Source organism: Mastomys coucha, unplaced genomic scaffold (genome assembly GCF_008632895.1).
Source record: "Mastomys coucha isolate ucsf_1 unplaced genomic scaffold, UCSF_Mcou_1 pScaffold11, whole genome shotgun sequence".
In the NCBI taxonomy this organism is placed as follows: domain Eukaryota; kingdom Metazoa; phylum Chordata; class Mammalia; order Rodentia; family Muridae; genus Mastomys; species Mastomys coucha.
The window spans coordinates 32,623,760-32,634,794 of NW_022196893.1; the positions used below are offsets into that span (position 1 = coordinate 32,623,760).

General features: G+C 51.9%; 1 protein-coding gene and 1 long non-coding RNA gene across 6 annotated transcripts in view; one reads left to right on the plus strand and one right to left on the minus strand.

Moving 5' to 3' along the window:
* Positions 1-3,592: 3,592 nt before the first annotated feature.
* On the minus strand, positions 3,593-8,631 carry LOC116080030. 4 transcript variants are annotated; one of them, XR_004114289.1, is made up of 4 exons: positions 8,517-8,626; positions 7,050-7,206; positions 6,010-6,148; positions 3,593-4,962 (listed from the first exon to the last, which is right to left on the minus strand). It is a non-coding gene; the product is annotated as an uncharacterized LOC116080030 (long non-coding RNA). The 4 variants fall into 4 exon arrangements; XR_004114292.1 differs by lacking the exon at positions 7,050-7,206 and having other exon boundaries at positions 8,517-8,631; XR_004114288.1 differs by lacking the exons at positions 7,050-7,206; positions 8,517-8,626 and adding an exon at positions 6,600-6,755.
* Positions 7,710-11,035, plus strand: part of Grasp (general receptor for phosphoinositides 1 associated scaffold protein) — an 8,489-nt gene continuing 5,163 nt past the window's right edge. The window contains exons 1-2 of one of the 2 annotated variants that reach the window (XM_031356214.1): positions 7,710-8,088; positions 10,195-10,244. In XM_031356214.1, the coding sequence (XP_031212074.1) occupies positions 7,846-8,088; positions 10,195-10,244 (293 nt within the window). In that variant the 5' untranslated portion in view covers positions 7,710-7,845. Of the gene's footprint in view, positions 8,089-8,760; positions 8,867-10,194; positions 10,245-11,035 lie in introns of those variants that run through there. The other variant, XM_031356239.1, reaches the window with a different exon arrangement.

The window sequence follows — 11,035 nt, forward strand, 5'->3', positions numbered from 1 at the left end:
AAAAAAAAAAAAAAAAGGTTACCGTTCAAGAATAAGTGCATGAAAAGGTAAGGGGAGGTGGGATGTGTGGCCAAGACCAAAATATTCGCATGTATGAAGTTGTCAAGACGAAATTTAAAAAACCCATCCGGAGCACTCCCATGCCCAGTGTACAACCTATAATTCCAGGACCTGAGAGGCTGAGACAATCTGAGGACAGCCTGAGCTACCTAACACCTGTTTCTAAAGATGAGGGTACCCTGCTGGCTGTCGGGTACCTTCAATCCCAGAACTTAGTTCTGTGAGTTTGAGGCTAGCCTAGTCTACACTGGAAACTGCAAGGCCCTGTTTTAGGGGCTACAATGTCCCTTCTGGCCTCTGTGGGCACCAGGCATGCAATTGCATACATGTAGGCAAAACACTCATTAAGGTACAAATAAATCTTGACAACAACAAAAATCCAAAGATTTTTGGGCACATTAAGGAAGCCAGAAATATAAGGAGGGAAATCAACTGGAGCTTTTCCCAAGCTTAGAAGTCACAACTTCTGGGGTGGGGGCCGGGTACAGAAATGGCAACTATGTAGTACTAATGCATTACCTCTGCTGGGACAACTCCCTCTGTCTGTGCTAATCAGTAATTTTCCTTCTTGTGTTAGTCTCCAAACTTTTCTTAATAGCTAGTATACTGTAGCCTAAGTTAAAAGCTAGTGCAGCTGAGGATATAGTTGAGTCGGCAGTGCTTAGCTAGCATGTATGTCGATCCCCAACTCTGTATGAAACTCGGTCTGTGGTATTATATGTCTCAGCAGAGAGGTGGGCGAATCAGAAGCTCAAGGTTATCCTTGGCTACAAAACTGATCACAAGGCCAGCCTGTGGTACATGAGACCCTTCCTCTAAAAAACAGAAATCATAGCTGGGTGGTGATGGTGCAGAGGCAGGCAGATCTCTGGGTTGAAGACCAGCCTGGTCTGCAGAGTGAGTTCTAGGACAGCCAGGGCTACACAAAGAGACCCTGTCTTAAAACAAAACAAAAATAAAAACAGGGAGAGAGAGAGAGAGAAAGAGAGAGAGAGAGAGAGAGAGAGAGAGAGAGAGAGAGAGAGAAACTCACTAAATAAAAGACCAATGGGCTGGTGAGATGGCTCAGTGGGTAAGAGCACCGACTGTTCTTCTGAAGGTCCTGAGTTCAAATCCCAGCAACCACACGCTGACTCACAACCACCCGTAATGAAATCTAACGCCCCCTTCTGGTGCATCTGAAGACAGCTACATTATACTTATTTATAATAATAAATAAATCTTTGGGTCTGAGCAAGCAGGGTCTACCAGAGCAAGAAGGGCCGACCAGAGTGAGCAGAGGTCCTAAAAGTCAATTCTCAACAACTGGATGAAGGCTCACAACTATCTATACAGCTATAGGGTGTACTTATATACATAAAATAAATAAACTTAAAAAAATAGAAACCTTACTTCTCCCTCTTCATATAAGACAATGCTATTGAAGGGTGTTTTAGGTCGTTTCTGTTGTCAGTCCATCTGGACCAAGTAGCCACACCTTTAATCTCAGCATCTTTTTCTGGGCAGAGATGGTCAGATCTCTGAGTTCAAGGCCAGCCTGGCTTACATAATGAGTTTCGGGTGAGCCAAGGCTACACAGTGAGACCCTGTCTCAAACAAAACAAACAAAAAAAGTCCAAGCTATGGTAAGAACACTATCCCTAAAACACAAGAGAATATGAATCCCTGGATTCAGTCCTTGTGATGGTTTATATATGTTTGGCCCAAGGAGTGGCACTGTTAGGAGGTGTGACCTTGTTGGAGTAGGTGTGTCACTGTGGGGTGGGCTTTAAGACCCTCACCCTAATTGCCTGGAAGTCAGTCTTCCACTAGCAGCCTTCAGCTGAAGATGTAGAACTCTCAGCTCCTCCTGCACCATGCCTGCCTGGATGCTGCCATGCTCCCACCTTGATGATAATGGACTGAACCTCTGAACCTGTAAGCCAGCCCCAATTAAATGTTGTCCTTATAAGTAGTCATGGTGTCTGTTCACAGCACTAAAACCCTAACTAAGACAGTCCTCATGGTAGGGGTGGGAAGACATCCTTAGCCTGGATTTTTGTTTGTTGTTTGTTTTTTTAAGATAGGATCTCACTGTGTAGCCAAGGCTAGCCTCAACAAACTCATAAAGATCCACCTATCTTGGTTTCTCAAGTGCTGGGATTAAAGGCCTGCACCACCACTCTCATGGATAATTTATAAACACAAACTTCTAGCTAACATTTTAGAGATTGAAAAATCCCAAGATCAAGAGAACCACAGCATCAGAATTAACAGACAGCTTGGTCCAAGAAGATAGTGCCTCAGCAGTTCTTACATGGCAGGAACGGCTCCCATGAGACTCTTTTATAAGAGTACTTGTCTTAGAGGTTCTCTCGCTGTGATGAGACACCATGGCCAAAGCAAGTTGGGGAGGAAAGGGTTTATTTCTCTTATACTTCCACAGCACTGGTCATCTTTGAAGGAAGTCAGGACAGGAACTCAAACAGGGCAGGAACCTGAAAGCAGGAGCTGATGCAGAGGCCATGGAGGGGTGCTGCTTACTGGCTTGCTCAGCCTGTTTTTTTGTTTTGTTTTGTTTTTTTGTTTTTTGGCTCAGGTGTTTATTTCCCTTACATGTAGAATGGTTCACACACACAATACAAGGGCTTCGGCACTGTGGGGGAGGGGAGTCAGAGGACCTCAGCCTTCGGGGTCTGAATTTCTGCATCAGACATCCAATAGGGCTTGGGAGTGAAGCTAGAGCCAAGGCTATCTAAGTGACCGGCCAAAGTGACACAAAGCCCACTTCTTATGCTCCAACCTTGAGTTTCCATTCCAAACCAATGGAAGGCAATTTCACTTGTTAGGGCCCCAAGGGACAATCAGTTCTACTCCTTCCTCTCCTCAGGAAGCCACCTTGGTGACATACTTGATTCTACCCACTGTAAGTGGTAAAGGGATTGGCCTGGTCCCAACCATTATGGGGAGGTGTAAATGGCTCAGGAGGGTACAGTGTGGATTAGGCCACAAGAGGGGGCAGATGATGTCGTCAGAATCATGTGACCGGTGGGAGTGGTTACTAAACTTCTGGGTAACCTAGTCCACGCTATGCAGGCAGCCTGCTCTCTTACAGAACCCAGAACCACCAGCCCAAGGATAGCACCACCCACACTGGGCTGGGCCCTCCGTGTCTTTCAATAATTAAGAAAATGCCCTATAGCCAGATGTATGGAGGCATTGTTTGCTTGCTTGCTTTTTTGTTTGTTTGGTTGGCTTTAGTTTTGGGTTTGTTTTTTTTTTTTTTTTTTTTTTTTTTTTTTTTGCTTGTTTTTTGTTTTGTTTTGTTTTCGAAACAAGGTTTCTCTGTATAGCCTTGGCTGTCCTGGAACTCACTCTGTAGACCAGGCTGGCCTCCAACTCAGAAATCCACCTGCCTCTGCCTCTTGAGTGTGGGGATTAAAGGCGTGTGCCACCACCACCTGGCACTTGCTTGTTTTTTGAGATAGGGTTTCTCTGTATAGCTCTGGCTGTCCTGGAACTCGCTCTGAAGACCAGGCTGGCCTTAAACTCAGAGATCCACCTGCCTCTGCCTCTTGAGTGTGGGGATTAAAGGCGTGCACCACCACCACCAGGCTTGGGTGTATTTTTTTCAACAGACGCTCCCTTTTTTTCAGATAAGTCCAGTCTGGGTCAAGTTGACACAAAACTGCCTAGCACAGCCCTTGTCCCATGCATGAGGACAGAGCCCTCCTAACCGAATCATCTCCTAAACCCTCCACCACTTAGTATCACAGTGAGAGCTGAGTCTGTGGGACGCCAGCTTCCAGACCACAGTGGAATGTAAGCAGGGGAGTGATGGGACCCTGCTTGTCTGTAGGGAGGCACTTGCTGTGGTAGCAGACCAAACTGTGAGGAGAGGCACAGCCAGTGGGCAGGAGACAGGTTCAGGCATGATCAGACAGCCATGCAGAAAGGGGATGCTGACTTCAGTCTGAAGTCAGTGGTAGAGAGAGCCTTGGCCTGGAGGTTGGAATGTGCGTTTTGGGGCTTGGGTAGCCTGGTGTACAATGCTGCCCACCCCACCCCTACCCTAAAAGCCACGGATTATGATGCTGAACAGGTGTGCATTTGCCAACAGGGAAGAGATCTGTAGAGTTCCTGCCCTAAGAGCTTTCAATTTCTGCATTTCTCCTGCTAAAGTGAGAGGTGAGAAAATATGTATTCCATGTCTTATGAGTGACATGTTGCTACTCTGAGGAAAACCAGACTGAGTGTCCCTTCCTTCTGTCACTCCCACCTGGCCATTCAAGAGGCAGATGGCCCTTGCTTGGCTTCTGGATGGGACTAGACCAAGAGACAGCCATATATCCCCATATCTAACACAAAATGCCCTATCTACCTGGCTCCTACCTGCAGACCTCCTGGGAGTCAGGTCTCTGATCTGTACTGGATCAGACCCTCCGTCAGCGGGGCCCCAGCACCAACACAACACTATACCGTGGATGTGGTTAGGCAATATGAGCTATTAAGAAAACAAGCATTCCCTGCCCAGCCAGCTGCCCACCGGCTGTTCTATGCCTCCTGCAAGCAGTGATGTCATGCAGCTGAGGCCCAGCCCGTCATTCCTGGTGTACCAGAGAGGCAGCTGAGCCCCAGGCCCTCTCTCGCTGCTAACCCAGCTCCCTCTTTCCCCCTCCCCCTCCCACACAGAAGCAGAGGTGGCATCCTCAGAATTACTTATTCATCCTTGCTAGTTCTGCGCCCTGAAGTAACTGACTCACGGGGACTCTACAGGGTCTGAACTTTCGCAGCTCTGGTGCTCCAACTTCCGAGGGTTCCCCAGAGCTTAAGCAGGTCCGTGGGGTCACAATAGTCACTTCCTCCGGCTCCTCACAGGGAATTGTGGATTGCTGGGAGACTCGGCAAGGGGCTGTTGCTGTCCTTAAAGAAGTGAGAAGGGGCTTTGTCCGTTAGACAGCCCCTACTAATCCCATGCTATCCAGGTCCCCCACCCCCACCCCCTTAAACCCCATCTCAGCCGGGGCAGCTGGAGCCAAAGAGCTGAGAAACCTGAACACCCTGGGAACAAGACACCTGCTTCCACATAAGTTGCAGAGGAAGTATAGATTTCTCAGGGGCAGATCCGCAGGGGATTTTCTAAGAGTCATGAGGAGGTAAGGGACATTCTGGGGTGGCAGGAGGCCTGAGGAGGGCTTATTGGAGGAGGAGGAGGAGGAGGAGGAGGAGGAGGAGGAGGAGAAAGAGGAGGAGAAAGAGGAGTAGAAAGAGGAGGAGGAGGACAGATACTAGACAAGGGGTGTGGCTTAAGAGGGGGTGGGAAAGAAGGCTGAGCTCTGGAGCAGTGCTATATGGAGTGCACTACACCAACAGCATCTCCCTCCTCACAACTTCCTCACTGTGAACTCGGTGACCAGCTCACTACAGATCCTCCTGGGAGGAACAAATGCTGTATGGAATTTCAAAATATATCAGGGTTTCCAGACGGCACCGGGCTCCTGCCGGCTTTGAGTCTGGAGATATTTCCACCATAAGGCTCGTGCCCAGCAGAGGGCGCCACCATCCCACAGGGAGGCACCCAGGACTACCCATCCCTCCCTGGAGAAACTGTGGAACCGCAGAGGAATCAGTCCTCCCTCCAGCTGCCAGCTGCTGAATTAGCAGTCTTTGTCAAGAGTCCTGGGTTCTTAAGCCCATTTGGGGCAGTCTTTTCCTCTCTGGCTGCTGTCGTCGGGCAGGAGGGCTTGGACCGCACACGTCTTTTCCAGAACATGAGGCCTCTTCCAGCTCTGAAATCCTAAGATTTTAGGAAATCATGCCAAGGACTTAGAGAAATTGCCTTTTCAGGGCTCACACTTGCTCTGGGTTTTCTAGCACCTTCTTGCTTAGGTGAGAACTTCAGCTCCCTGTGGTGCCTTCTCACCTGGAGGCCAGAGGGAGTCAAACTTGTTGTGGGGGAGAGATATTTACCTCTATATCAGCACAAAGGAGGTCTGTCAACAGGGCTGTTAGATACGCATTCACTAATCCTCTGGAGTAGGCAGGTGGCTCCTTCGTCGATGCGGTGGCACAGGATCCCGTTGGGGGAGGGTCCTTCCGTGGATAAGAACTAGAATAAATGTAATACAAACTTTTGTGCCTTCTGCCTTCGTAACTCCCCACCCCCTCCCCCACTACAGATGCCGTCTGTCAGGCAACAGACGGTCCAGGGGTCCATCTGTGTTAATGTTCTCAATAGAGTCGCATATTTCCCCACCGACACTCCCTTGGCCCCTCAACTGATGGCCACTTGGTTAAAGCAGGGAGAGAAGCATTAAGGGAGCTAACATAGTCCTAAGCCACCCCTACCCCCAACCTCACAAGCATCCTGCCATCTGGACTTGTGCAATTTCTGAGGGTAGAGGATCAACCCTCCCACTCATACTTCTTGTGCAGTGAGGGGCCTGGGCGGGAGTTGGGGGCTGGAGGAGGGGAGGCAAGACACAGGGCGACAGCCAGATTGATGAACAGGTAGAAAAAAGTCCTTCCTGGCCTCTGCTCCCCCATGGTATGGGTCTTACACAGCATATGTACAGCATGTAACTCGCTCTCTGTCACACCAGTGCCTAGCCAGCCCCTGGCACGATGAAGAATTGAAGCCAGCATCACAGAGTTAGGCAGAAGTTCCAGAATGGGGCTGCCTTGTTTGGTGCTGTCTGTCTAGGTCTCAGTTTCTTCCTCTGGAAGGGATAATGGTATCTGTTTCGTAAGGTTTGTTATGATGTATGTAAAGCACACATGTAGTGTCTCATGTCCGAATGTGGAGCCCCAGGCTCCCTCTGTGGTGGCTAGACACCGACTGCTTCCCTCTCTTGCTTCTTATTTGGGCGCCACTGACGACAGACTTGGGCTGTGGGTCATCCCCGCCTCTCCCACAGCCTGGCAGCCATGGTAACAGCTTGAGGAATGGTATCTAAGACTGGACTAGAGAAAGGCTCAGCGCCGGTCATGCCCCAACTCTGAGGACCTACTCTGAGCATATTCCAAACCCCAGATGAGGAACGAGAAGAGCCTTAACTCCAGCATCCAGAGAGAAGAGAGATGATTGCACGCCTGAGGGTGGCCCCAGGAGGGCTCAGAATTAAACCTTCCGCTTGAAGATTTCTGCGACTTCCCTTTCTCATAGCCCTGGGAAAGGAAGGATGCTTTAGTGAGCTCTTCTACCATGCAGGTGGGAAGATGAAATCTTTAGCCCCTCACTCCCCGGGGGCTTCCGCTGGGTGAATTCAGAGGTGACTCCTAGTTCCTTCTTCAGAAACCACAGCCCTCCTCTGCGCAGCCCTAGCCTCCCCCTCTCCAGTCTAGGGTTTCCTGCAGTCTCTCAAAGCTTCCCCGAGTTTTACCAAGACTTCTTACTGTGCCCCCATCTCCACGAATCGCCAAAGCCATCGCCCATTCCCTAACTTCATCCAGTGTGTGTTCACAGATTGCTTCCAGATAGCATATAAACCCATGCTCGCCCCAGATGTCCTGTCCCTCCCGCAGCCGTGGACAGCTAGGTTTTCCCCACTGAGCTCCCAAGTCCCCCAGAGTTTCCCGGAGCCCGGCTGGTGGCTGCGCACTGTGGGCGGGGCTCGCCATAGCGGTCCCCCCCGGGGGCGGTGCCTGCGTGTCGGGGGGCGAGGCCACTGGAGGCCGCTCCCCACGCCTCTTGGGAGTCTATAAAGCAAGGCTACACGCGGCCCGCTGGGCTGGCGTCCCAAAGCCGTCGCCAACACCACCTTGCAGAGTGAGCGCGGCCTTCGAGGGGCGCCGGGCGCAGGAGCCATGACCCTCCGCCGACTCAGGAAGCTGCAGCAGAAGGAAGAGGCGACAGCTGCGCCGGACCCCGCTGGCCGGGCTCCGGACTCCGAAGCCGCTCGCGCCGCGCCGACCCCCTCCGGCCCCACGGCTGCCGCCGCTCCGCCCGGAGCCCCCGGGGAGGAGCTGTACGCAGCACTGGAGGACTATCACCCTGCTGAGCTGTACCGCGCGCTCGCCGTGTCCGGGGGTACCCTGCCCCGCCGAAAGGTGCGTTACTTAACCTGCATCCCCAGATTCCGTACCCTGCCTTCTTCCTTCGGCAGGATAAAATCACCCGCAGCATCGCTGAATGACTGCCACATTCCCCGGCTCTCCGACCCTGGGGGCCACCCTCCTTGCTCCGTCCTGTCCTCAGAAGGTGCAAACCTGCCCACTCGGGTCAGAAGGCTGTAGCCCCCACCATCACAACGCCCCCAGTTCGGATGGCTCTCCGCTCCATTCCCCACGCACGGACGCCCCATCTCCTCCCACTCTCTTGCCTTGACTCCGCCCCAGCACCCCCTTTCTCCAGCTTGCTCCATCTGGCTTTCTGCCGCCTTCTGCTCCGCCTGCGGGTGTCCAGAAGTTTAGACTCTCAGGACCCTGCCGCCCAAGCACCTTCTCAAGTTGGAGCAGGAATAGGGAAGGAACCTCACCGCTTGCCTCGAACAAGTTGAGGGTCCTGGAGCCCTGGGCAGGAGAGAGACTAATGGCTCCTTAGAAGTAGTGCTGCGAATTCTTAAAAACACCCCCTCCGCAGGGACACCGGCTTCCTGGGCTCAGGGCCTCGCGCTTTGTCCCGCATCTTAGATGTGGGATGGATGCGAAAGCGCCGCTCTTTAACTTCAGCCAGGACCGGACGCGGTGGGAGAGTCACAGGGCAGGAAGGATGCGGGCCGCACCCGCCCTCTGCCCTAAGTCTCCCTTGAAGTGAAGCTCTTCCTCTGGCCCGAGAGGACCTGAGTCCTCAAACGCTGAGACCCAAGACACAGGTTAAGGAGAAGGGGTGGGTAGCCCTTCCCTACGCGGCCCCCTCCTTTCTTGGTCCCTGGCTCCCCCCTACACACAATGAACAGCTTGTTGAGAATTTGCATTTTATGAAAATCGGGTTGTAAAACAAAGGGGTCTCTCTGTACTGCCCAGTCCTTCCTTCTTGGCCTATTTGGGTATTGTCCCCACCCAGAGGCTAGTCTTTGGTTCTGGAGGAAGAGGGTCCCCTTCTCTTCCTTGCTTTAGGGTAGCTTATGGGGATAGAGAGTGTTAACAAAAGCCAGACCGGGAAGGCCTCAGGCAGTTTGGCACTTGGGGAAAGGGTTGGTCCCTGATGAAACTTCCTCCAAGAACTAAAATCTTAGGAGGGACAGAGGTTGTTTTAGGTTATCTGGGGTCCTGAAGAGTTCGGGATCTTCCAAAAACAAAAACAAAAAAAGCTTCTAGTTTCTCATGTATAGTGAGACAAGTTTGATTCTGAGATTTACTTATTTTTATTTATTCAGTAATTATTTTGTTCTAGAAAAAAATTCATGGCAATATCAAGAGACTCAGGTTTGGGGTAGGTTTGGGGGACACACAGCCAGCTTCATCTGGGATATACTGCCCTACCTACCCCCAGGCAACCTGTTCTTAGGAGATTTGACACCTCTGCCACATTCAGGCTGGCATTGCCAGGCCCCTGACTCTGCTCTCCTAAAAATACTGGGTCTGCCTGAACCATTCAGTGGACAGACCCAGCTGGCGGGGGATCTGTGGGGTAAGAACCTTAAGTCCGTGGCTTCCTTCTTCAACTCATGGAAGCTCCTGTCTCAGCTTTTGGGGCCTGGAAGGTCTGAACCCATCAGACATGATGCCAGTGGTGAGATTATTCTAGAGTCACAGTCTTTGAGGCAGCAGGAGTGGGGTGCTGTGTTGGAGCTGGGCTCAGGTGAGAGTCCTCCCAGAGAGGGCTCCTCAGCATCTGCCCCAAGATAGCCCTCTCAGCATCTGCCTCAGGATAGCCTCTCCTCAGCATCTGCCCCAGGATAACCCTTCTCAGCATCTGCCCCAGGATAGCCCTTCCTCAGCATCTGCCTCAGGATAGCCCTCCTCAGCATCTGCCCCAGGATAACCCTTCTCAGTATCTGCCCCAGGATAGCCTCTCCTCAGCATCTGCCCCAGGATAGCCCTCTCAGCATCTGCCACAGGATAGCCTCTCCTCAGCATCTGCCCCAGGATAACCCTTCCTCAGCATCTGCCCCAGGATAGCCCCTTCTCAGCATCTGCCCCAGGATAGCCCTTCTCAGCATCTGCCCCAGGATAGCCCCTTCATTGTCTTTTCTGGCCGTTTTTCCCGCCCAGGGCTCAGGATTCCGTTGGAAGAATTTCACACAGAGTCCTGAACAACAACGGTGAGTCACCCCCGACCCAAAGCCCCTGCTATGGTCTAGAAAAGTGAGGTGTTGGGGGGTGGGGTGGGGCATTCAGCCCAGGCCCCTAGGAGGCATCTCCCATCCTTGAGCATGACTTCCCTGCTGGGATTGAGGGGCAGGTGGGGGTGTGGGCTGTGTGAAGGGGCGGCAGAACAAGGGGGGGCACTTTTGAGTCATCAGGTGCTCCTTAACCACCCCCAATCAATGCCAGTTGTGTCTTCCTGGAAGAGCTGGATTAGTGAGAGGTGGGGGTGGGGGCCGTCCTGGAAGAGTCCTGACTTGTGCTCCTTGGCTCCCCTGAGCCCACCCAACCTGGCAGGCCCAGACTGTAGACATTCTGTGACCAGCTGTTGGAGTCTGACCATTTGGAAAGGCTATGAGATCTGGACAGTGGACAGGTGCTCATCCTGGGACCGGGGACTCAGGTTCCCTTTTTGCCTATGTCTCAAGCTCAGGACCCTGGCTTCCTCTGAAATGGTCTAGCAAACTGTGACCTCCTGGCCAGGTTGGTCTGTTTGGCCCTTTAACTAAGAGTCTAATGATATGTGCTCACACATACAAAATACGATACTGTTTTGTTGTCGGTTTTGCTTTTTTTTTTTTTTTTTTTTTTTTTTTTTTTTGGTTTTTCGAGACAGGGTTTCTCTGTGTAGCCCTGGCTGTCCTGGAACTCACTCTGTAGATCAAGCTGGCCTCGAACTCAGAAATCCATCTGCCTCTGCCTCCCAAGTGCTGGGATTAAAGACTTGCGCCACCACTGCCTGGCCGTT